We start from the raw sequence: 26,909 nt of genomic DNA, 5'->3' as shown, positions 1-26,909 counted from the left end.
TCCGTTTGTTTTTCACATGTCTTTGTTGGAAGAGCAGAGGTTATTGTACATTTTTGTAAGTGTAATAACTAACACAACAAAATTGAATTCAGTTTTCATCTAAAAATTATTAAGTTATTTATAATTGCACAAAGTGCTTGTTTAAATGTGATTCATTGTGTATGTTACTATTTAAAGATTTTTGGAAAATCACAATTGAAAGTGACTGGGGTCAAACACCCGTACAAACTCTTGAGTGTAGTCCTTGCCTTGTTTTCATGTTGAAAATTCCTCTTTTCATCACTAGATATTTTTAACCACTAATGATAAAAATATCATATAACTATATACTACATTGTATTCAATAGACTATTTATTCTTATTTACGCAATTCAAAAGGCTATTAGAAATTTAGATTTGGAAAAAAGCATCTGAAAACTTTCACAGATCCAAAGATTAATTTTCAGGGATTCAAAGATTAATTTTCAGGGATCAAACTATGTTGAGTATGAACCAAGATTTGTGGATAACCCATCGAGTTTGTTCAAGTTAAATAAAACTGACTACAATAATATTATGTTTATATTTATAGGACAGAAACAAAGAAATAGCCTTCAGAAAAAAGCTACTTTAATTACAGTTAATTAACACTTCGCAATGTCGCGTTCATTTACCTGATGTGAGGGGACGCGGGGTAAATTATAGAAATGAACACCGTGTGCGATTATATGCGTATATTCCGGGGTATAGTAAAAATTATATTAAAAAATAAAGTCTAAGGTAAGGAAAAATCGTGACGATTAGCAAAATCTGCTAAAAAGGTGTGGTTGGTAGTGTATGCACGCGACGTCTATTGCAAGGTGTAAAAAGGCAAATAGTAAATTCATCAAAAATTCTTGATAGGCTTCAGTTTAGTTGCTTATTGAGTAAAAACTTCCTCAGACTTAATTAGTTTACTTTAGTAAAAACATTGTGCCTCAAATGGATGTTTCATACGGTTGTGAGGGTCCAAGAATCTTAAAATTGCGAAGGTTCAGTATGTTGTCAGGCATTTGTAAGTAAGTTTTAAGTTTAAGGGACAAGAATATCCACTCTGCCACCTAAGGCCACACCAATTATTTTTTTTATTAGTCTCAATTTGGCCCTGAATAATTAAGCATTGCAAGTTAGCGAATGGGCAATAGTTACGCCCCTTTTTCTACAAAATTATTAAAGTAGAATGATAATCCTGAATCATTTTAAATTAATTCTCCCTTTTAGTTTAGTTTTAGTTTAGGGTTGAGGATTTAATGCCCGAAGATTTTTCCATTTTTAAAAAAAAAAATCAGTGTTTTGGTTGTCAGAGACATTATTATAACTTGTTTTTGCATTGTTTATATAATGCAACAAAATTGCCTTCACACGTGAGGCTATTTTTTTTTTTTTTGATTATTGGTGTAAAGAAAAGATGGTTGCTGAATTATTATATTTGTTGGCATTTTCTGAAAAATAAATGTGAACCTAAGATAGCAATTTGGTGTGGCCTTATATAATGGCCTTTGATAAAAATGTTCTAAATTTTGTTCTATATTTTGTTCTCAACGCTAGGTTGAAAAAACAGAACAAATAATCTGGCACTTATCCATAGAAGTGTTAAATTGCTTTGTTGGAGAATCATTCCATGTTTTCCGAATCAATTAGATTTAAAGCAAATTCACAGCGTGATGAAAGAAAAAACATTTAATAGCAAACTCAGTTTGTTATTTCTAAGCTCTACCACTAATGAATGAAGTTAAGTAATGTTGATAAGGCAGTTTTTGAGAGAGGTTATTTAGTTGAAAAAACATTGAAGTCTTGAGTACAAGTGTTCTTGGCCTTCCCATAAGGGATGCATTCTAATGGCTTTTCTCTTTTGGAATCAGCACTTGTAGCAATAATTCAATATCTGTTCTATACCTGTAAGCAATTTATTGGGAGTTATTGCACTAAGCTAGAGGGATGACTTTATGTTTCTAGATATGGAATGGGTTGGTTACTTGGACTCGTACGGATACTAGTTTATTGACAATTCTGACATGAAGGACACAACGTCTTATGAAAAAGAAACATCTGTTGAAAATATGTTTGACAATTAAATATAAATCCTATTATTTATTGAGCTACATTGTACATGTATTAGTTATAGTTATCTGAAGGCACTCTGGCCTATGGTCACTAGACCATGAAATTAAGATTCGTGTTGGTTTATAAAATGTTTAAATAAAATAATTGAATTTAAAAGTTATTTATTTACCATATTAATTCTGTGCTGTGAGATGGCTCTCTGTACCATGTATGACCATGTCAGTAGAGCCTGAAACCAATATAAGACCTATATACCTCTTGTTTAGGTTTCACAACCCTATACTGTGCTACCCTAACGTTTTTATTATTTGTTGGTTAATTTTTTTGTGTTCTTTAGTGTTTGTTTGAATGCAAAGCTTAAAAGCTTTATCTGAAGATCACTTTAATGCCAATCACTTATGATTACAATAATGTTCTTGCAAAAAGCCTAAAAAAAATAAAATAAAAAAGGCTACCTACCCAACCTGTTTTCAGATAAGATGTAATCTTAATCCCACAGTTATTTTTTTTTTTTTACCTTATATGTATAAAATATTCATATTTATTTACTTGTTTACCAGATAAATGCTGACCCTGGCTGTGGTACGACCCTGAGTTGTTTCCCTTCCTCATGTACAACCAACTGCGACTATTTGGTCATGTGGCGGGAAGAGGGAACGTCCGAAGTGGAGTTTACGCTCAAGAGGAAAATACAGGCCGACAACTACTACATTGCTATCGGATTTTCAAATGACTTGCAAATGGTAGTGATTTTAAGAACTTGTTCTGAAAGGATTGAATTTAATTTGAGAATAACTCGACTGTCAGCACTTTATTTGTTCATACTTGAGAATGTAGTCTATAACATTGATTTATAAAATTTGAGTAGGAGAAAGATTATTCTTAATAGATAATGTACCATTCACATATTGTTTGATTAAAACTGAACAATATTTAGTATGCAAATGATTGATGTGACCAAAAAATGCAAAAAACAGCTTGATATAAAGATTATTCTGAATAGATAATGTACCATTCACATATTGTTTGATTAAAACTGAACAATATTTAGTATGCAAATGATTGATGTGACCAAAAATTGCAAAAAACAGCTTGATATGTACCCCAAAATAAGTGTTGAAGAAATGAACCTTTTGTTCTATAGTGATTGTCGTTACTTCCCGTGCCAAAAAAAAGCTCAGCTTTCTAAAAAGCGCAGCTTTAGCTTAGCTAAAGCTATGCTTTTCAAAAAGCTGCGTTTTTTTAGCTAAGCTATTTTGAAAAAGCTTAGCAAAAGCTGTGTTTTTTATAGAAAGGTTAGCAAAAGCTGTGCTTTTTAATAATAGCTTAGCTAAAGCTATGTTTTTTTTTCTCTAAAAAGCTGCGCTTTTTCTTCAAAGCTGCGCTTTTTAAAAAAGAGCTGCACAAAAGCCATGTTCTTTTCTCTAAAAGCTGAGTTTTTTCTTCTAAGCTGAGCTTTTTGTTTATGAAGATGCGTTTTTTAAATCAAAGCTTAGTTAAAGCTGGGTCTTTTGCCTAGGTAAAAGATTGCCTCTTAGAAAAGCTGCGTCTTTTTCATATTAGCTGCGTCTTTTCCAAAATTAAAGTTGGGTTAGTATTTTTTTAAAAGACTAAGCTTTTCAAACAAAAGACTAAGCTTTTGGAGAAAAACAAAGGTTTATATTGTGAAATTCACTTTTCAAAATTTTATTATTTATTTAAAACACAGTTAAATAGAAATTCCAAATATTTTTTTGTGTTTTTTTTTTTATTCAAAATGCAGGTGTCTGAAAATATATCATTTTCCTAAATTCCTTTAAATTGTTTTGAAAATGTGTCCCATCTCGTCAGGTCCTGATTATTCTATTTTGGTGCTCTATATTTGCTTGGTACTGTATGCTTCTGTTGGCAGGGAGATGACAGCGTGTCTATGTGCGTAACCATGGATGGTGTGGTCAATGTTCAGTCATCCTACAATAACAAAGGAATACGTCAAAACCTGGTTCTCGACATTGTGAGTATCGTTTCTTAATAACAAACAACAAAGGAGCATTTCTTAACTATCTTATTGAAGTTATGGACATTCTTTGTTAAATTATCGTACAACAATTTAGGAGCATATCTATTCTTACTTCTTGAAATTGTCGGTAAGATTGTTAAATTGTCTTACAACAACATGGCTATGTTCTCAAAATTTAGGGTTTTGTTTGTTAAATCATCCTACAACAACATGGCTATGTTCTCCAAATTGTGGATTTTGTTTGTTAAATCATCCTACAAAAGCATGGCTATGTTCTCGAAATTGTGGGTTATGTTTGTTAAATCATCCTACAACAACATGGCTATGTTCTCAAAATTGTGGGTTTTATTTGTTAAATCATCCTACAACAACATGGCTATGTTCTCAAAATTTAGGGTTTTGTTTGTTAAATCATCCTACAACAACATGGCTATGTTCTCAAAATTGTGGGTTTTGTTTGTTAAATCATCCTACAAAAGCATGGCTATGTTCTCGAAATTGTGGGTTATGTTTGTTAAATCATCCATCAACAACATGGCTATGTTCTCAAAATTGTGGGTTATGTTTGTTAAATCATCCTACAACAACATGGCTATGTTCTCAAAATTGTGGGTTTTGTTTGTTAAATCATCCTACAACAACATCATTGGCTATGTTCTCAAAATTGTGGGATATGTTTGTTAAATCATCCTACAACAACATCGAAATTGTTCTCTACCTTGTTGGTATTGTCTGTAAATCATCCTACAACAACATAGGAGCATGTCTAAGCCAAGTTCTCGATCTTGTTGGTATTGTCCGTAAATCATCCTACAACAACATAGGAGCATGTCTAAGCCAAGTTCTTGACATTGTGAGAATTGTTTGTAAATTATCCTTCAACAGCCTGTCTAAACAAAGTATTGTTTGTTTAATCGAATGAGGAAATCAGTGGTGTTTAAATATATAATTATGAATATGACATTGACTTTCATCTTCAAATGTAAGTGTAAAAAAATGTACTTAATAAGTTATGTTTAAACCAAACTTCACTGAAGTTCACAGTTTTTTTTTTATATACAATTAGAGATACATCTTCTAGTATTACAGAAATATTATTTACGGATGGTGGTTTGAAAATGTTGTGTTTAGTCACACAGTGACACTAACCTTTGATTTCAATATTTTAATCAAGGAAACCTATGGAGTAACCATGGTTAGTGGCAACTACACAAATGGCGTGCTCAGTTGCACATTCAAAAGGAAAAAAAATTCCGACCTTGCTGTTGGGTTTAATGGGCGGAAGAAGAGAGTGGCCACTGACGACTCCACATTCTTTGATTTGAACTCCTCTTACTTCCTACTGGTGGCACATGGGGCAGCCAACAAAGGTGCGTATATGTGTTCTGGGTAAATACATCCAACAGCTGGCAATGGTGTGTGTATGTGTTCTGGGAATTAAATCCAACACCTGGCAATGGTGTGTGTATGTGTTCTAGGTAAATTCATGGGACAGCTGGCAATGGTGTGTGTATGTGTTCTGGGTGAATGCATGGGACAACTGGAAATGGTGTGTGTATGTCTTCTGGGTAAATGCATGGGACAGCTGGCAATGCTGTGTGTATGTGTTCTGGGTGAATGCATGGGACAGCTGGCAATGGTGTGTATATGTGTTCTGGGTAAATGCATGTCTCCGCTTGCAATGGTGTGTGTATGTGTTCTGGGTAAATGCATGGGACAGCTGGCAATGGTGTTCTGGGTAAATGCATGTCACGGCTTGCAATGGTGTGTGTATGTGTTCTGGGTAAATGCATGGGACAGCTGGCAATGGTGTGTGTATGTGTTGGGTAAATGCATTCGACAGCTGGCAATGGTGTGTGTATGTGTTCTGGGTAAATGCATGGGACAACTGGCAATGGTGTGTGTATGTGTTCTGGGTAAATGCATATCACAGCTGGCAATGGTGTGTGTATGTCTTCTGGGTAAATGCATGGGACAGCTGACAATGGTGTGTTTATGTGTTCTGGGTAAATGCATGTCATGGCTTGCAATGGTGTGTGTATATGTTCTAGGTGAATGCATGGGACAGCTGGCAATGGTGTGTGTATGTGTTCTGGGTAAATGCTTGTCACGGCTTGCAATGGTGTGTGTATGTGTTCTGGGTAAATGCATGTGTCAGCTGGCAATGGTGTGTGTATGTGTTCTGGGTAAATGCATGTCACGGCTTGCAATGGTGTGTGTTTGTGTTCTGGTTAAATGCATGTGACAGCTGGCAATGGTGTGTGTATGTGTTCTGGGTTAATGCATGAGTCAGCTGGCAATGGTGTGTGTATGTGTTCTGGGTAAATTCATGGGACAGCTGGCAATGGTGTGTGTATGTGTTCTGGGTAAATTCATGGGACAGCTGGCAATGCTGTGTGTATGTGTTCTGGGTGAATGCTTAGGACAGCTGGCAATGTGTGTGTATGTGTTCTTGGTAAATACATCCAACAGCTGGCAATGGTGTGTGTATGTGTTCTGGGTAAATGCATGGGACAGCTGGCAATGCTGTGTGTTTGTGTTCTGGGTAAATGCATGGGACAGCTGGCAATGGTGTGTGTATGTGTTCTGGGTTAATGCATGGGACAGCTGGCAATGGTGTGTGTATGTGTTCTGGGTTAATGCATGGGACAGCTGGCAATGCTGTGTGTTTGTGTTCTGGGTAAATGCATGTCACGGCTGGCAATGGTTTGTGTTCTGGGTAAATGCATGGGACAGCTGGCAATGTTGTGTGTATGTGTTTTGGGTAAATGCATGGGACAGCTGACAATGGTGTGTGTATGTGTTCTGGGTAAATGCATGGGACAGCTGGCAACGGTGTGTGTATGTCTTCTGGGTAAATGCTTGGGACAACAGGAAATGGTGGGTGTATGTGTTCTGGGTAAATGCATGGGACAGCTGGCAATGGTGTGTGTATGTGTTCTGTGTAAATGCATGGGACAGCTGGCAATGGTGTGTGTATGTGTTCTTGGTAAATGCTTGGGACAACTGGAAATGGTGTGTGTATGTGTTCTGGGTAAATGCATGTCACAGCTGGCAATGGTGTGTATATGTGTTCTGGGTAAATGCATGTCACAGCTGACAATGGTGTGTGTATGTGGTCTGTTTAAATGCATGGGACAACTGGCAATGGTGTGTGTATGTGTTCTGTGTAAATGCATGGGACAGCTGACAATGGTGTGTGTATGTGTTCTGGGTTAATGCATGGGACAGCTGGCAATGCTGTGTGTTTGTGTTCTGGGTAAATGCATGTCACGGCTGGCAATGGTTTGTGTTCTGAGTAAATGCATGGGTCAGCTGACAATGATGTGTGTATGTGTTCTGGGTAAATGCATGGGACAGCTGACAATGGTGTGTGTATGTGTTCTGGGTAAATGCATGGGTCAGCTGACAATGATGTGTGTATGTGTTCTGGGTAAATGCATGGGACAGCTGACAATGGTGTGTGTATGTGTTCTGGGTAAATGCATGGGTCAGCTGACAATGGTGTGTGTATGTGTTCTGGGTAAATGCATGGGACAGCTGGCAATGATGTGTGTATGTGTTCTGGGTAAATGCATCGGTCAGCTGACAATGGTGTGTGTATGTGTTCTGGGTAAATGCATGGGACAGCTGGCAATGGTGTGGGTATGTGTTCTGGGTAAATGCATGGGACAGCTGGCAATGGTGTGTGTATGTGTTCTGGGTAAATGCATGGGACAGCTAGCAATGTGTGTGTATGTGTTCTGGGTACATGCATGGGACAACTGGCAATGGTGTGTGTATGTGTTCTGGGTAAATGCATGTGACAGCTAGCAATGTGTGTGTATGTGTTCTGGGTAAATGCATGGGACAACTGGCAATGGTGGGTGTATGTGTTCTGGGTAAATGCATGGGACAGCTGGCAATGACGTGTGGATGTGTTCTGGGTAAATGCATGGGACAGCTGGCAATGGTGGGTGTATGTGTTCTGGGTAAATGCATGGGACAGCTGGCAATGACGTGTGGATGTGTTCTGGGTAAATGCATGTGACAGCTGGCAATGGCGTGTTTATGTGTTCTGGGTAAATGCATGTTACAGTTAGCAATGGTGTATGTTTGTGTTTAAGGTAAATGCATGGGACAGCTGGCAATGGTGTTGAACATTAAATGTTAATAATCAAGAAAATATTTAACAAGTTTGGATGTGTCTGAATATTGTGTTATGTCAGATGAGGATAGTTATGAATAATGCCAGGTTTGTCTATTAAGTAGAATGCAACTACAGTTGAAACTTGATGGCTCGATATTCTAGGGACTGGCCAAAGTACTTCGAGCCTCGAGAATATCGAGCCATGGGGGATTGCTTACAGAATGTTATTTTTTCATTTGTTACATAAAGTCTTATTTACCTCGTTTGTTATTGGCTACGCTATCTCCGCAAGAGAAGGAAGAGTATTTATTGGGCATAGTTACGCACCCTAAATTTCGTAATATGACTTATTCGATTATCAGAAAATATCATTTTATTTTTTATTCATAATAAAAATACTTTTATGCGAAAACAAGCAATTGTAAACAGTGGGTAACACAAACATAGCTTAAAAGTTATATCAAAATGCATAGTAATTTAGGAATGGATAACAATTAGAGACATAACTTAAAGTGATGGCATGTTTATTCAAACTGTTAAACCATTTAAATTCGACAATAATTATAATATCAGTCAAGCAATTTTAATCGATTAGCGCCTTGTGCTAAATGAAGCCAATCAAACAAATCAAGGCGTGAGATTCTTAACTGAACCCGCGAAAATGACCCAAGCAACCAAATCAAAGTGTGAAAATCTTGTTTGGGACCGCGAAAACCACTTTGAGCGTGGAGAAATATCGACCTTCAAGATATCGAGCCATCCGATCGAAATTTATATGAAAAAAAGAGTAAATAAAAATCGGTCCTTTTAATTTGGTTCGAGCCAACGAGGATATCGAGCCATGAGATATCGAGCCAACAAGTTTCGACTGTATGTTGTTTGTGTAGCCAGTGAAGCTTGGTTGACCAGACCACAGACTTTAAAGATACTTTAATTAAAGGCTGCTGGGTGAAAAGTTCTTAAATTTGCAAATGCCTCCTTTAAAAGTTCTTGAATTTTTAAAACTTGGTATATGCACAATGGTTATGGTCACAAGATTACCCATATTGTTATTTGGGTCAGTAGGTCAAAAGTAATGCAAACCTTTACTAGAAAATGATAGATGCTGTATACAAGCAAAACATCATTTTTTTAAATTTAGGTTTCTTAATACCAATTGGTTGTTTTTTATTGTAGGAACTATATCTCGACATTCTGAAAGACCAGTGATATCTCAGTCGAAGATAGATTTCCTGTCTCTGTATACCGGAGATTCATCATCTGGCACTACAGACGGCCCTGTTGGGGTAAATATGGGATACAATATTCATATTCAACTTCTGATATATAGTGTGTGACAAAACCATTTTATTATAAACCAGTTTTATTTCTTTGAAAACATGATGCTTTTAAAGTCATTTTAGCATGGAGTATGTCTATTTCCAAGAACATCAGCCGAGGTGTTGCAGATGAAAGTACATACACATGTTTACGATAACCATACACCTGTGTGTGTGGGAAAGCTCATTGTGTAATGCCCTTGTAACAACTCGGAAAGTCATTTTGTTTCATAAAATACATAGCGCATACAGTCTCTAGACCTACGATATTAGGTAATAAAACATAATAAGCTCATCTTTTTTTCAAAACAGCTTTGGTGTTGATGTTGGAAACTGCAAATTTTGCAAGTCATGAAAAAAAAACATTTAAGATATTTACACTTATGTCAATTTTTGCAAAAGCGCATGTGTAGCAAAGCCCATAACTCTGGTTTAAATAAATCACAAGTTATTCTCCTTGATTAACAGGAAAAATAACAACAGATGGGCATTTTAATACTCATGAGGTGCTCTTGTTAACTATGATTCTGTAACAATATTTGATATTTGCAGACGGTAACAAGAGATAAGCAATGTGGCAGCACTCTTGGATGTTTCCACGACTGCAACGGAGGTAAATGTAGCTTTCTGCTCACTTGGAAAGATGAAGCTGATGATGTAGTGCTCTCCCTTACCTGTGCCCGACCACTCAGTGGGTATTGCGCAATCGGACTGTCAAGTGATGACAAAATGGTAAGATGCTGTATTGAATATTAAGATATATTTCTTATTGAATACTGAAAATGTTGCACATGACATTTTGATAAACACATGCTTTAGTAGAAAAAAATGTGATACATTGAAATATATATTTGCATAATTATATAACCAACTTGAAAAGAATGGACCAAAAGAAAAGAGTAAAAATGTTTATATTATAATCACCATGATATGTAATAAGGAAAACTTGCTGTCCATTTAGATAATACAATATTTACAAACATTCTCCGTTGGGGAAATTGTGATGATTTAATATTATTCTGCTTTGATACAGGTTAGATAACCCCCGCTACGTTATTTCCTTACAATACAAGCATCAAAAAAAGATTTTCTTTAACGTCATAAATACTATAAGTTCATATAATGATTAGATTATAGCTCACAAGTCTGACATGTCCTTAAAAACATGTGGCAAAATCCAGACTTTTTTCTTCAGGCGTGCGGGCTGGTGCTTATTTTGATCACTGTCCTTAAAGTTTATGAGCATTGCTTATAGCTACACATAGTCCATTTTTAAACAGATCAGAATTGCTTTCGGGGTGAAGGCATGAGCTAATTTCAATCACTTTCCTTTATGAGCATTGCTTACAGTTACACTTGACTAGGCCTGTTAACTTGTTAATGCATTTTATTCCAGGGTGATGATAGTGTGATCGAGTGTGTGTCTATTGAGGACAGGGTGGACGTGTACATCTCGTATAATGATAATACTCCTTCCAACCACAGACTTGATGATGTAAGCACTTACTATATTAACAAATCTGGTATTAATAAAAAAAATATGAAATTTTCCTGATTTGAATATCCCACTTGTCATAGGATATAAATATTGAACATTTCTGAAGTACACTCTTATATGTTAAAATACTTTATAATACACACCTGTTTTAATTTTAGAGTAACAAATTAAACACTGACCAAAGATAGAAAATGACTTTAGTTGTTTTTCATGAGTACTGGCCCAGGAGCAGTATACCTAAAACATCTCCAGACATTCTCTTACTGAAGATGATTTCCTAATAATATAATATGTTCATTGTCAAATCATTCGCTCAACATACCTGCAATTATTCGCCCACTCAGCAACCATTATTTAGCAGGTTAGATATGGATTTTGCATAAGAATGTAATTTTGTGTTAATTTGAAAATAAGTTGTTATGGGTGATCTTATCATTACACCCAGTTGCACAACATTCCAACAGGTGTGGTGGTGGTTTTATGCTGTCTTTATATCATGTGATTTACCTCAGGGGCAAATAAGACCATTGGTGTAAATATGTGTCAAGAATCCACAGGGCTCAAATTTGCATCATGTCTTGAGGTGTTGGTAAATAAGGCATCGGGGGGCAAATATGCATTGCGTATAAACACAATTACTAATATGCAACCGTAGATGTTTTGAATTGAGGTAAAGTTTAACACTAAATATTCAAGAATAATAATGCAAAGAAAGTTGTACCTGAATATTATATACTATCAATCGTTTTTGGCACATATCCTCGGCAATCTGTTATTATACCGCCATTTCTAATTTTCTACTTTAAATGTCATTTTGTCAACATTTCAGCAACAATATGGCTTATCCAACATGACCACCAAGAATGAGGATGGAGTCCTCACATGCAAGTTTTCTCGGAAGAAAGTCTACCAGGCCAAAAAGAAAAGAGCAACCGGGCCTGGACCTGACACTTTCTTTGATATGAATAAGGACTGGACACTGCTGTATGCCTATGGGAAAGCGTCATCAGGTGACTTTCTGCTTAAGTTCCTAAATCAATAAGGAAGATATTATTCATTTATTAGAAGCATGTTTGCATTAGCAGTCAAAATTATGAACCTGTCTGACGTATAAAAATAAAAAAATATTTAGTAGTAGCAAGGTAAGTTTTATTCTCAGGGTATATTCTGCTTAACTTATTTCTTCTGAATTCTTTCCAATATAAGTGATTGAAGGTTTTAAATATTAGGTTTTATATGTGCTTCATACTGATTTGTAGGTTTTCTAAATAAGCATGATGTTAGACCCTTGACTTCCGATCAAAAAGCAGACTTCCAGAGTTTCATGGAAATTGGGGCGTCAGCAAATGATCTTCTCTATAAAGTCCATGGTAAGTGGTTGATGTTTTTATAAACTTACATTTTTGGCGTGTCTGATTTTTGTTCTGTTTATTTCTCGATGAAAAAGAAAGTTAAGGTATTATTAAATTCTTGGTGTCCTTGGTGTGTTGAGGTATTGACATAGCCTTGGTGTATAATAAGTATCTTTAAAATAATTCTCTTTAAAAGTCTAAAAACACACTTTAAAATTCAGAAAATTATACAATTTATACCGTCCAACATGTGACCTTAGTTTGTTTCTGTTAGAAAGGATTTTTTTTCGTGAGAAATTTGAGTGTTATGATCGATATTTTAGAATCCATTTCAAATACAGTTCTATAATTATTGTCTCCTACGTTACAGGCATATTAATGGTATTGGCTTGGATGTTGATGGCCAGTGCAGGGATTTTCATGGCTCGATTTTACAAGGAAGTGTGGCCGGAGGGAATGGAATGGTGTAACCTGAAGCGTTGGTTTGTCGTGAGTATTCAAATCAGATATAATTTCTATTGATTAAAATATATAACAAGGACACTGTTAATGGTACTTGAGGTTAAATTCCATTTTAAATTATAGTTTTATAATGGAAGATTAAACATAAAGCATGGCTAGGGGGAACTCATTAGAGTGACTTTTTAGACTGTTGGTTTGTTGTAGCTTTTCATATATAGTCAAAACTCCCTATGTCAATGTCATCGGTACCTCAGAAATACTCAGAGATAATGATCATTTATTATAACGGAAATACTAGACGAGTTTAACTGAACCCAACACATTAAAAAAACATTCAACATAACCAGAACATTGAGATAACAGAGTTTGACATAGCGTGTTTGGGCTGTTTATCAAAATATTGGTTTACTCTTTGATCTGAGGTGGGCGAAAAAAAAGGCCTTGTTCCATATTGAAAAGCTTTGTTTTTATTTATTTATTAAGTCTCGTATTAGAACAGTAACCAGTAGGCAAAGCTCTTACCATGCAATAGCAAGTGTGGGTTTAAATTACAACAACAATCACTTGATATGCACGCAACTTACTGAATGCTCTCCTTGACTGTATGGTACAAAATAGTTACAACATATAGTACCTGGTGATTGAAACTAAGTCACGTTCCACACTCATGTTAAACTTCAAAAACTCTGGAAGTTGGTTAAGCAGCTTTTACAGCAGCTGATGTTCCTCTTTTATATTATTGCTTTTATTTCAGGTCCATCGCATCTGCATGGTTTTGGTGTTTTTGTTGACTGCTGCATCGTTTATTATCATCTTTGTGAAGGTTGGCGGATATGCAAAGGTACGGTTTCCTTCATAACATTACCAACAACAGCAACAACATTTTTTAATGCATTGGTGATATTTATCGCAACAGCATAAAGTTAAAAAGAAATGAAAATTTTAATAACTATAGGTTATTTCCATATAATAAAAATGTTTGATAGATTCAAATGTTTATCTTTGTTTTTTGTACATTTAAGGACTATGTTCATTTCATTGATAAGTGTTAAATGAAAAGTGTTAAAACATTTCCTTTGTGATTCAGCATTATAGCAAGGCTGAAGAAATGTACATGTATATATGAAATTGATTTTATTAAATGTTGAAGATTTTTGAACACTTTAGATTCATTTAAAGAAACCGGTAATTTAAATACCCATGTCATTGTCCTGACAAATTCTGGTATAATACTACCGGTAATGGTGATAGTGGTCTAGTGGTGTAGGTGTCTGCCCCTACACCTAAGAGGTTGTGGATGAGATCTCCACCAGGCTAAGAGTGGTCTAGTGGTATAGGTATCTGTGTCTCACCCAAGAGGTTGTGGATGTGATCTCCACCAGGCTAAGAGTGGTCTAGTGGTAAAGGTATCTGTGTCTCACCCAAGAGGTTGTGGATGAGATCTCCACCAGGCTAAGAGTGGTCTAGTGGTATAGGTATCTGTGTCTCACCCAAGAGGTTGTGGATGAGATCTCCACCAGGCTAAGAGTGGTCTAGTGGTATAGGTATCTGTGTCTCACCCAAGAGGTTGTGGATGTGATCTCCACCAGGCTAAGAGTGGTCTAGTGGTAAAGGTATCTGTGTCTCACCCAAGAGGTTGTGGATGAGATCTCCACCAGGCTAAGAGTGGTCTAGTGGTATAGGTATCTGTGTCTCACCCAAGAGGTTGTGGATGAGATCTCCACCAGGCTAAGAGTGGTCTAGTGGTATAGGTATCTGTGTCTCACCCAAGAGGTTGTGGATGAGATCTCCACCAGGCTAAGAGTGGTCTAGTGGTATAGGTATCTGTGTCTCACCCAAGAGGTTGTGGATGAGATCTCCACCAGGCTAAGAGTGGTCTAGTGGTATAGGTATCTGTGTCTCACCCAAGAGGTTGTGGATGAGATCTCCACCAGGCTAAGAGTGGTCTAGTGGTATAGGCATCTGTGTCTCACCCAAGAGGTTGTGGATGAGATCTCCACCAGGCTAAGAGTGGTCTAGTGGTATAGGCATCTGTGTCTCACCCAAGAGGTTGTGGATGAGATCTCCACCAGGCTAAGAGTGGTCTAGTGGTATAGGTATCTGTGTCTCACCCAAGAGGTTGTGGATGAGATCTCCACCAGGCTAAGAGAGTCTTGTGGTATAGGTATCTGGGTCTCACCCAAGAGGTTGTAAGTTTGATCCCCACCAGGCTAAGAGTGGTCTAGTGGTATAGGTGTAACCTCTCACCCAAGAGGCTGTGGATGTGATCCCCACCAGGCTAAGAGTGGTCTAGTGGTATAGGTATCTGTGTCTCACCCAAAAGGTTGTGGATGAGATCTCCACCAGGCTAAGAGTGGTCTAGTGGTATAGGTATCTGTGTCTCACCCAAGAGGTTGTAAGTTTGATCTCCACCAGGCTAAGAGTGGTCTAGTGGTATAGGTGTCTGTGTCTCACCCAAGAGGTTGTAAGTTTGATCTCCACCAGGCTAAGAGTGGTCTAGTGGTATAGGTATCTGTGTCTCACCCAAGAGGCTGTGGATGTGATCCCCACCAGGCTAAGAGTGGTCTAGTGGTATAGGTATCTTGTGTCTCACCCAAGAGGCTGTGGATGTGATCCCGACCAGGCTAAGAGTGGTCTAGTGGTATAGGTGTCTGTTTCTCACCCAAAAGGTTGTGGATGAGATCTCCACCAGGCTAAGAGTGGTCTAGTGGTATAGGCATCTGTGTCTCACCCAAGAGGTTGTAAGTTTGATCCCCACCAGGCTAAGAGTGGTCTAGTGGTATAAGTGTAACCTCTCACCCAAATGGTGTCGAGATCGATCCCCACTAGGGGCACTTTCTCATGGCCTCTTAAAATGGACACTAGTACTGATATCTACCAAGATAACAGACTAGAGAGTTGTTCTACAAGCTGTTTTCTTCTGTAACAATAGAGCTTAAGAAAATGAGTACCACCTAAACTTTCCTGAACCTACTCTGTTTGCCTTATTGTAGTGTTATTTCTTACAGATTGATGGAAGCAACTTTGAAAAAAGTCATCCAATAATTGGAATTGTTGTGATGGCACTCACCTTCATAAATGTAAGTGGTAGACCGTTCAATGTTATTTCCCCAAAGCCTTTATATCTGCTTAGTTTTCATGCAATTTTTAAGTAAAAAGCCTTGTATGTTTTATAAATACAAGTTTACGCAAAATTTGAGTCCCGTGAAATTTGTTGTTAAATAGTTATGTGACTTTGTAAAGATTATACTACATGTATAAAGAATTTCACTTAGTTTATGATTTTTAGCTATTGATATCATGTTTATGATGATAATATAATGTATATTTTGTAATTAAATTCTTTTTTGAATTAACTATTTCATGCTTTCAGCCCTTGATGGCAATGTGCAGACCGAAACCGGGCGAGTCAAAGAGAGTCCTATTCAACGTTGCTCATGGCAGTGCAGGCTCCATTGCACATACATTGTCAAGTAAAGCACATGTTAATGTTTTAGTTTTTTTGTTATCCTGTTGTTGTTTTTTAACAGTATTGTTAAGCTTTGGTATTGTTGTCATCCACACCACTGTGCAAAAAATTGACCGTAGCCAAAATCAAAAACCTTTTTTAAGATATGCAAATGAAACTTGGAACAGTTGGAACAATACTCATATTCTTGACAAGGCCCATGGCTCTAGCTTTCATTATTGTTGAGTTAACCCTCTTGATTGAATGAAAAAAAAATCATGGACATTTGATGGCTTTGCTCCGTGTCACTCTAGTTCAATGTTGATTAATATGTATACTGTTGGTTGTCCAGTCAGCATCATGGTAGTGGTTAGCGCCCTCACTTCTCACTGAAACATTCTGAGCTTCATTTGTAGAAACTGAGCCAGGACTCATATAATATTATTTAATTGCATAATATCATATAATATAATTTAATCATGTAATATCCTTCCTATATCTTTCCCAGTTGTGAACCTGTTTTCGGGATTATGGCTGGCAGAAGAGAGTGTTACAGCCAACACCAACATTGTGCTGTGGGTATTCGTGGGATGGATCATCTTTATTCACACATCATCTCACATCTATGACTGCGTCAAAAGAAGAGGTAAGTCGGAGTTTGGTCATATTGTTTTCTCTGCAGCGATTAATATTTGTCTGAATAAATTGTTTATATAACACAACTGTGCATCACTGAGCTCGGTTTACAAATTCAATTATCCCTTACAATGGGCCAATTGTTCAGAACTTTTTTCAAGTTAACAACAGTTATTAACAACATCATCTCAAATGTGAAATATCTTATGATGTACTCATAGACGTGAATAAACGAGTTCAGTTGTCAGCTACTGAAACACTCAAATTTTGTTAAAAAATACTGCTTGTCATAAGTGTATCCATTAATCTTTCAGAGCAGTAAAGAATTGAACGTTAACAACAATTACGTTAACAACGTTGTTTACTTTGACAAAGTTGTGAACAATCCGGCCAATGTTTATAGTCATTTATCACACTGCGGCCATCTTTCTTATCAATGAGTGTATGACAAAATAATTTATGATCAAGATTTACAGTTGAATACTGCCAGTAACAGAAATCAAATTAACAATTCAACATGCAAATATGATCAATCATGCTTTTGCGCTTGGAGTCAAACTATTTGTTGACAGATTCAAATACAAATTTCAACTTGCAAATATAAATAATCTTGCTATTATCTTTTCATTCAAACTATATCATTGGATATATATCTAAAAGCAACCAAGAATAGAGATTTACAAAAATAAACAGTAGGATATATTTGTTGATTATTGAAGATGGCCACATTGTGTTTATTTGTTGCATAATATTACTTCAGTTCTTGCAAAACATTTGGTTTATTTATCTAAGTATACATTTGTAACAAAGATAATGCAAATGTATCTATGGCATTAGTAGCGTAGTTTCCCTTTCTTTCCCCACAATATATTAAAACTTAACTGTCTTTTGTTCATATATACATATATAGTGACCTTTTTATGAATATTATTTCCTACCTTAATTTCACATTCATTTTATCAATACAGTCGATACCCATTGGCTAGATATTGCTTGAGTCAATTTCCTTGTAGGCTCGATCTGGATGTAAAGACCGATTTTGTTTTACTCTTTGCAAGCATTCCTGCTTGGCTTGATATTTGCATGGCTCGATGTATTTTGGCAAGTCCCTGGGATATCGAGCCAACAGGTTTTGACTGTATTAGAACTTTGGACCTGCAAGCCCAAATCCTTATTTTACTTGCTAGAGGTCTCAGTTGCTATTGAATATTTTAGTATTGAACTAGCCTGGCTCATGTATTATTGGGAAAAAAAACATTTGTGTTTGTTCCCCAGCACTCTTAAGCTATTGCTGATCTTAGAGGCTTCTTTTAATTTTGACCACTGAATTTTACACGACCTCCATTGTAGCAAATTTTAACTTTTAATACACTCGAGATTTCTGTCATTTAATTCATGACTAAATGACTAAATGAAATAAGGTGATAAAAAGCTATTTTCTGTTAATGGTTTACTGTATATTAATTGCAATGATTTTTCTGCAAAGACCAAAAGAATATCACACAGAAGTCTTATAACAAAGTGGACAAAAGTCCTGATGCAGGTATGCATAACACCAAAATATACCCTTTAAAATGTACCTGTAAGCCAATTCTTAGGAAGCTGGGGGTGTATTAAAAATGTATTTTAGCTTTATACAATCATTAATGCAGAGTTTTCAAATGTTATCTTATGTCTACGACATTTAAAAGTAAGAAAGTACTTGTTTTAAGCATGCATGTTATGTATTCTAAGGTATAAAAGTTTATGAGTGTTTTTATTATATTATTGAGGAAAAGAGAACTCTGACAAATGTTGTATGGATTATATTAAGCAACGCTTTGCCTACATTAAAAGTACATCATGTTCTAAGGATTTAAATGGTAAATCAGGACACTTGTCTTAGATTTGCTCTCTTTTCTGAAACATGGTGGTATTTCGTTTCAATGTTTTAATCTAAAGGAGAAAATGACTTTTATATTGAAATACGTACAAACCTAAGTGTTGGCTGCATTAAGCTGTTTTTCGCTAGTTTTGATAGTTCAGTGCCATGGCTGTTGTTGTCACATTATTGTGTGTGATGAATATTTTTACCAGGCTGCATGACATTTCCTTTTAATTAAAGAGAATGTGTTAGTTTGAATTTAGATTTCTTGGCTTGACAAGTGGTTCATTATTTTATTTTGTGCCTTAGGTTTTTTGCAAATTGGTTTTGCCAGGTATACATTGAGAATACTTTTTCTCCCACCTCAGATAAATAGATCCATTAATTTAACCATGCTAGAAATTCTTATCTTGCCCACGGGCGAAGATAAAATGCTCGTATGGAACTTCTTTTAATGGTCACCACATTGTAATTACCTCCCTTGTTGAAGACTGTCGTCTGTAGGGTCTGTTTGAAGCGCATCATGGAAACCTTGTCTTGTGGCAATATTTAGAATGCTAGTTAACTATTTCTCGCTTTAAATGTCACCCGAAAACAGTTTTCACGCACCTTTCAAGAAATAATGCTTCACTCTTCTTAGAACTATTTAAAGACCGATCGCAATTATTTTCACTAAGCACAAAAGAGTTCCAGCAAAAAAATACATTTTTGCTTAATTTTGTTTAACTTAGCTGGGAGAAAAAGCATCTACCATAGCCACTCGTGTAAGATAGGTTCATCCCGACCCTCGCGCAGGGTGTTTTGCGGAAACTCGGTGAGAAAACATCTGAAAATGAGGTCAAGGTCAACATCAATATTTCCAAGTTAGGGGACTATAAATTAATTGCTAGATTTGCATCCCTGTCTGTTCCCTCTTCTTTCCGCCACCCCTAAGATTTTATTGATTCAACAAAAAAGTTGAACTAGGGTCTGTATATGGGTATCGTTCCGGTACTGTCTTTGAGCAGCACTTATTCATTGGTGTTGATGTGTAATTTTAAGATGTAAAAATGGAGAATTGTAACGTCATTTTCGTGATTCGTCTAGAAACATATGTATATGGTCCCTTATGCAATATTAGAAAGAACATGAACACAATATTCAACAGTGCAAAAGTCATCTGAGAAAAAAAGTGAAATGTCTCCCTCAAACACCATTTAAAAAAAAGGGATAAAAATCTAGCAATTATTTTATATTGAGCTAAAGCATAGCTGAAAAAGCAATTGGAATATTATTGTTAAATATATACAATAAAGACTGAAAACCAATAAGCAATGACCCTTGTATCTGTAACGCAAAAATTAAAGCCCATATAAGGGCATGTTAAAAGAAGCCAAGCTTTAGCCTAGGTAATCCTTTGCAAATTTTGAGTAGTATGTAAGCCATGGATCACATCTTCTACGCATAGAATAAGCTTATTCAAGCAGAGCTTAAACTTAAGTTTCATTCGAAATATTTTGAGAAATTGCATTTAATAGTTGCTGGATTTATTAGATTTGTAATACACAATCTTTAGTAGCTTGTTGATACAATTATCTAAAACTTACCTTGAAAAGTAGTCAGAAGTGTCCACATTTGGCACATGAAGAGTTTGTAAAATAATGTGAGAGTTCATATGGCCAATCTTGATTTTAGTCAGCATCTCATTAACATGCATTTTGCAAAAAATCATTTGATCTAAGCGTCTTTGTATTTTCTGCAAACTTCAAGTTCCTAATCTATTTCAAAGAGTTTTCAAAGTGATGTACTTTTCCTCATATTTATATATATACATCTAGGTTTGCTGGCTTTTTGCTTGTGCATGCTGGAATGGAATTGTTTTGGTACCATTGTGAATACACTGTTGTATTTCTTTCCTTATACAGACAAGGACGATGGAGACATACCGATTCTACGCTATGATAGTAATGACTTACCTCTACCTTTTGTTTTACTTGGTTTATTCCTTTGTACAGTCTGCCTTAAAAGGAGCTTACAATTTGCCAATGTTGCTTGAGCACAAATTATTGCATTTGGGTGAATTTCTAGTATTAGATCTATGGATGGATAATGATGTAAAATTTACATTGGAGCTGTCTATAAATTAATGTTTCAACCTGTATGGAATATGTCTAAGGTTCCTATTCGTAAAAGTAAGTTAAATGTCTTAAGGAAATTTTACCAACCATTTTATGGTCAAATACAACCATAATAGGTACTATTGTTACGTCATCATTCAAAATAAATGTACGGGACTTGTTTTCATTGTGCACTCAAGTATTCTATCATTTAAATCATTCAAATAAGATAATTGTTCTTACGCAAATCTAATGGAGAAAAGGAAACAGCACATGCAACATAATATTTGTGTATTCATCTACAGCAGTATTTGACCATGAAGTTATGAAGAAATGAAATAGAAGATAATTGTTTGTTTCAGTTTAAGATAAATTGCAATATACTTCACCAAGTAAGCACAAAAAGTAATATTTCACGAGTATATATATTGTATACTGAAACAAAGAAGACTTATAATTCTGTACTTATAAAATGTAACAAAAACAAAAATTGATTGACATTTAATTGGAACATTGCAAAAAATTTAACCAAATGAGGTCATACCGGAAACAAAATTAAATGATGTCGTTGCATTTTGTTCTGACATTGTTACATAATGTTTGGGGATAGCTGGTATGTTACCATTTTAACAATGAAACGGGTAAAATCTGATAAAATAGTGGAATTATATTTCGATAAACTCACTCTTCCAAACAGTGTTTTTATTGAGGTAATTATAATCCACCATTTATATTTCAATAACCTACCTGGAAGCATAAAATAAATACAGTATCTTACATGCCTAATGTCCTTTAATACAAGTCTATAAAACAAGTTTAGGAAAATTCATAAAGTGAACCTTTGGCAAGCTTTATAAATATTTCATAATGAAAACAAGTTCATAATTTTTGGCATGAAACGGCAACTCATTCAAGATTTCTTTTAACACATGATACCTACATCACCAAAAATATATTGTTTATTCTTTTTCCTGTAAGAGGTTGAACGCTATATTAGAAGGGCGAAATAGCATCAACGTTATTGAATAATTTTACTCTACTCTTATCGCTTAAGTGTAACACAAGAAAATACTAAATGATGCTATCGTAACACTCAAAACAAGCACTGTCTCGTGATTAATATGGTATATATCTCCTATGTGCCATATTTGATAACAGAACCTTATCTTGTATGTCTCTGATTTGCTTTACTTTGCTGTTATTGAAAAGCATGTATAATGGTTAATGGTATTTTTGTTATATTAAAAGGTGATTTCAGAATACTTAGTACTAAAAATACTAACCATCTTGAAGGAAAGATGTTAAACAGGGCACTGTGTGTCAGTGCTATACACTCATGTTAAAGAATCTGGGTAGCTCTGTGCAGGGTTACATTCTGCCTTTGCACTATGCCAAATGACTGATTGCTGATGCATATGAATCACAAGTCCTTTCGTGAAATATTCACAACCATATTTTGATTTTTTGTCTACCAATAAAAATCATGAAAACAGCCCTGTATGAAGGGGTTTCATGAATAGATTAGCAAAGTATTTCTTTGTAATTCAAATAAAAAAAATTCACAAAGAGTGGAAGGGTAGAACTATCTTGAATATTGTGGTTGAATTTAATTTTTTCAGAGAAAAAAATCATTTAAGCAGGAACAATAGATTTGATGGACACAATTAATGCTTATCTATTTACAAATCTATAACTTTTACTGTTTTCTTCTAACACTACTAATTTTATGTGTATTCACATTATAATTTTGCAAAATATACAGTCATATTTCAGAAAGATTTTAAGTTTCAAATTAGAATGAGAGCTGTAACCTATCAATGGCTTCAACTGAATGAGTTCTATAAAATTCAAAAATGATGGTTATTATTTTTTTTGTTATATAAATGTTCATAGATTGAAGATGTTGTTTTTCTTGATTTCAATAGTATAACCAGAATATATGTTAGTCACTAAGGGGAAAACCCTTGTATGTGTAAAAATCATGAGTTCCTTTCAGATACTCCTACTGTATTGAGGTGTTTTATGAATAAAGTCACCATGGTAAAGGCATGTCAGACTGTAATGTTTGTGTTTGCAGGCAAGCAAGGTGAAGCATATGAAATGAAGGATCCAACTGCAGGGGAATCCTTGAATGATACGCAGCAGACGGTGAGTCAGGCCCACATTATAACTAGATTAATCTTTGCTCATATTTTTTTCTATTATTTGTGTAAATTATCTACTTAAAGCTGCACTCTCACAGATTAACCGTTTTGACAACTTCTATTTTTTGTTTTGGAATGAGCCAATTTTTGGGTAAATATCAATTATTCTGCAAACCAGTGATACAAGACTGCTGACAAAAGATCGGATCGCAGATTTTCATATTTCCGTTCAAAAATGAATGTTTGATGGCTTAAAGCCTTACTAGCTGTTCAAGAAAAATGCATAAAACATCAATTTTTGAACTTCAATATGAATAATTGCAATCTGATTCTTGTCAGCAGGTTGGTTTCCATGCATTTTCGCTTTCATGCATTTTCGCATTAAAACGGGTCATTCCATAACAAGAAAATGAAAATGTTGTCAAAACGTTCAATCTGTGAGAGTGCAGGTTTAAAAAAGGAGCTACAATGTATCTTCACAACAATTTCATTTATCAATATCATGTTATTGTTTGTATTTCGCCTGTTAAGTATATTATATGAAGTTTCTAGAAAATGGGCCTTCTGTGTAACAGGCTTAAGAATAATTTTTCAATAAGCTGAATTTCACTCTTTACCTTTATTTCTCAAAATAAAAATAGTCCATCATGATAACTTAAATCAGATTTAACATTAGAAGCTTTAATTTGATTTTTTACTGCAAAGTTGTTGATTTGTTTCAATATGTAACAAATTCAGAATGAGATTTTTGTCGGAAACAAACATCATTTGGAACTCCTCGGCCATTTTTATCAAAAACAACCTCTGATGTATTTGGACAGTTTACATACTCAGAAATTAGTATTGGTGTTTAAGTCCGCTGCATGTAGATCGCGTAGTAATTTCAATTTAGCAGTTAAACTTAATGACTTAACTCTTGGTAATCTTAATTATGTTTGCAATGATTGCAATAATACACTTCACATGCAATCAATTTAAACTTAGATCAATAAATACAAGCTTAAACACTTCATTTAATTTATGATGTTATTTAAAAATTTACGAACTACTTCAACTGATGTACCGGCATACATCCGAGGTTGTTTTCGATAAATATGGTCGAGGAGTAAAAATCCGAATGAAACTAATTTTTGTTCACCAAACATAGATAGAAAAAATAGATCTGAAAAGTTCCTTTTGAAGTGAACTTTATGTTTAATTTTAATTATTTTTATGTAACTTTGACACCGACCTTCTGACTTCTTCCAGCAGGTTGATGGCGTCAAATTAGGTTTGCTGTTGTTTCACATGATTGTGCTGTTGGCGCTGACCATTGCTGTTGTTGTCATGATAGCTCGAGGTGGACAGTCGGAACATGACCATGACAAATAGAGGGGACATTGGGGATCAAGAAATTATATAAACCTTCGTTTTACCGAGAGCCAAACAGGCTTATCAGCCTACTTAATTCAAGGGATGAAACTTTTCATGTTTCTCCTTGGATGTTAAAGAGTTTAGTGGTTGTGTTTGTGAAGCATCTTAAACAAATTGTAAATATATAGGGGATATTCAAATTTGTTTGTTACAGTATAAAATCTCAATATATTTTACCTGTTTGGAATAGTGAAAAATTCCTTGACCATTCACAATAAATAGGAAAGCATATTATTAAGTTTTGAAGTCAATGTGCAGTTAAAACCTTCTTAAATTTTAAACTAAAATGAATAAAGATGCTTTGCAAATCCCCACACCATCACCCCCTGCCCCCCCCACCCCCCCCCCCCCCAAAAAAAAAGAAGAAAAAAAAGATAAACACAAGAGCAGTTACTTCCTTAACAAAAAACAATGTGTGTAATTTTTAACATAAGTTCTGAGTTCTGATTATTTTACCTCATTTTTATGTTATATTTCTCTGCAATATTGTTTAAGGTGTTAAAAGTATTATAGCTTTGCAATACCTTTTAAGCTTTCATATTTTAAACCCTAAAACTGTTTTACATGTCTTTCAACCGTTTTACCATATTCTTAACCTGTTTTTTGTTAAAAAATGTTTTTGCAATTTACATTATCATTTTACAGTAACTGTTATGGGTATTATAAATGATGTGACTTATTCCAGTAACACATAAACTTTTGCAATAATAATTTTTAAGCGAAATCAAATTTATTTTAAAAGTAACACAGTATATTATAACACTGCAATTATTTTACAAACCCAATTTGTTCTTTGTTTCTAACTTTTGTTGTACATTGACTACAGGTTTAGTCAAGTCATAGTATCTGGTAGTTTCTTAGCTGCTTTGGACAGTACATGTTACTAGCTAGTTGATTTTTATATGTCAGTTTATGTTCTTTTTATGATATCTATAATTGTTTCATTGTAAATTAACTGTAAGTTTTATATCAATAAGAGTTATAAAGCCTAGATTTTATATTAATGTATCATGTAGATTTTATATCGATGCATCATGTAGATTTTATATCAATATGAAACAAGGTCAAGATTTCATTTAAATGTATGATGTAGATTTTATATCAATATGAAATGAGGTCAAGATTTCATTTCAATGTATGATGTAGATTTTATATCAATATGTTACAGGGTCTAGATTTCATTTCTATGTATGATGTAGATTTTATATCAATATGAAACAAGGTCTAGATTTCATTTCAATGTACATTTGTATAATGTAGATATTATATCAATATGAAACAAGGTCTAGATTTTATTTCAATGTACATTTGTATAATGTAGATTTTATATCAATATGAAACAAGGTCTGTATTTTATTTCAATGTACATTTGTATAATGTAGATTTTATATCAATATGAAACAAGGTCTAGATTTCATTTCAATGTGCATTTGTATAATGTAGATTTTATATCAATATGAAACAAGGTCTAGATTTCATTTCAATGTACATTTGTATAATGTAGATTTTATATCAATATGAAACAAGGTCTAGATTTCATTTCAATGTGCATTTGTATAATGTAGATATTATATCAATATGAAACAAGGTCTAGATTTTATTTCAATGTACATTTGTATAATGTTGATATTATATCAATATGAAACAAGGTCTAGATTTCATTTCAATGTACATTTGTATAATGTTGATATTATATCAATATGAAACAAGGTCTAGATTTTATTTCAATGTACATTTGTATAATGTTGATATTATATCAATATGAAACAAGGTCTAGATTTTATTTCAATGTACATTTGTATAATGTTGATATTATATCAATATGAAACAAGGTCTAGATTTTATTTCAATGTACATTTGTATAATGTAGATTTTATATCAATATGAAACAAGGTCTGTATTTTATTTCAATGTACATTTGTATAATGTAGATTTTATATCAATATGAAACGAGGTGTACCTTTTTTTATCAATGCATCATGTGCATTTTATTTAATAATAATAATAATAATATCTTTATTTAGAGAAGGTAAAGACACATTATGACATAATTACAGGTTCAACAATAACAACATCCTACTTACAATGTGGCCTTCTATGAAGAAAAACAAACAAACAAAATGCATTTGGTAAATCATAAAACATCTGCATCTCACTTTTACATTCGTATACAAGAAATATTGATGTTTTGAATATAATTATTCAATACAAATCATGTTTAATTAACATAACAATTTAAGTTATTTCAATATACATCATGTACACGCCGACAGACACTCAATTAAACACAACAATTTATAAAACAAAAGTTCTTTCAATCTAGAGGTGTACATTTAATATCAATGTCTCATGTACATTTTATATCAATATGAAACAAGGTGTACAGTTTGTATAAATGTATAAGGTAGATTTTATATCAATATGAAACAAGGTCTGGATTTTATTTCAATGTATAAGGTAGATTTTA

At 34.5% G+C, this 26,909-nt stretch overlaps 1 protein-coding gene across 1 annotated transcript in view; it reads left to right on the top strand.

The window, feature by feature from the left end:
- Nucleotides 1–26,563, top strand: part of LOC128231547 (ferric-chelate reductase 1-like) — a 35,634-nt gene extending 9,071 nt beyond the window's left edge. Inside the window, exons 6-22 of the mRNA XM_052944540.1 lie at nucleotides 2,643–2,825; nucleotides 3,974–4,075; nucleotides 5,256–5,451; nucleotides 9,387–9,496; nucleotides 10,082–10,261; nucleotides 10,926–11,024; nucleotides 11,857–12,037; nucleotides 12,287–12,397; nucleotides 12,750–12,868; nucleotides 13,596–13,682; nucleotides 15,850–15,921; nucleotides 16,215–16,314; nucleotides 16,798–16,935; nucleotides 18,412–18,468; nucleotides 20,694–20,732; nucleotides 22,963–23,033; nucleotides 24,278–26,563. Of these exons, the coding sequence (XP_052800500.1) occupies nucleotides 2,643–2,825; nucleotides 3,974–4,075; nucleotides 5,256–5,451; nucleotides 9,387–9,496; nucleotides 10,082–10,261; nucleotides 10,926–11,024; nucleotides 11,857–12,037; nucleotides 12,287–12,397; nucleotides 12,750–12,868; nucleotides 13,596–13,682; nucleotides 15,850–15,921; nucleotides 16,215–16,314; nucleotides 16,798–16,935; nucleotides 18,412–18,468; nucleotides 20,694–20,732; nucleotides 22,963–23,033; nucleotides 24,278–24,400 (1,968 nt within the window). The 3' untranslated portion in view covers nucleotides 24,401–26,563. The remainder of the gene's footprint in view (nucleotides 1–2,642; nucleotides 2,826–3,973; nucleotides 4,076–5,255; nucleotides 5,452–9,386; nucleotides 9,497–10,081; nucleotides 10,262–10,925; nucleotides 11,025–11,856; nucleotides 12,038–12,286; nucleotides 12,398–12,749; nucleotides 12,869–13,595; nucleotides 13,683–15,849; nucleotides 15,922–16,214; nucleotides 16,315–16,797; nucleotides 16,936–18,411; nucleotides 18,469–20,693; nucleotides 20,733–22,962; nucleotides 23,034–24,277) is intronic.
- Nucleotides 26,564–26,909: the final 346 nt, after the last annotated feature.

This window comes from Mya arenaria, chromosome 4, assembly GCF_026914265.1.
Source record: "Mya arenaria isolate MELC-2E11 chromosome 4, ASM2691426v1".
Taxonomy (NCBI): Eukaryota; Metazoa; Mollusca; class Bivalvia; order Myida; family Myidae; genus Mya; species Mya arenaria.
The sequence above is the reverse complement of the archived record's forward strand: the minus strand, read 5'-3'. Positions and strand labels throughout refer to the sequence as shown.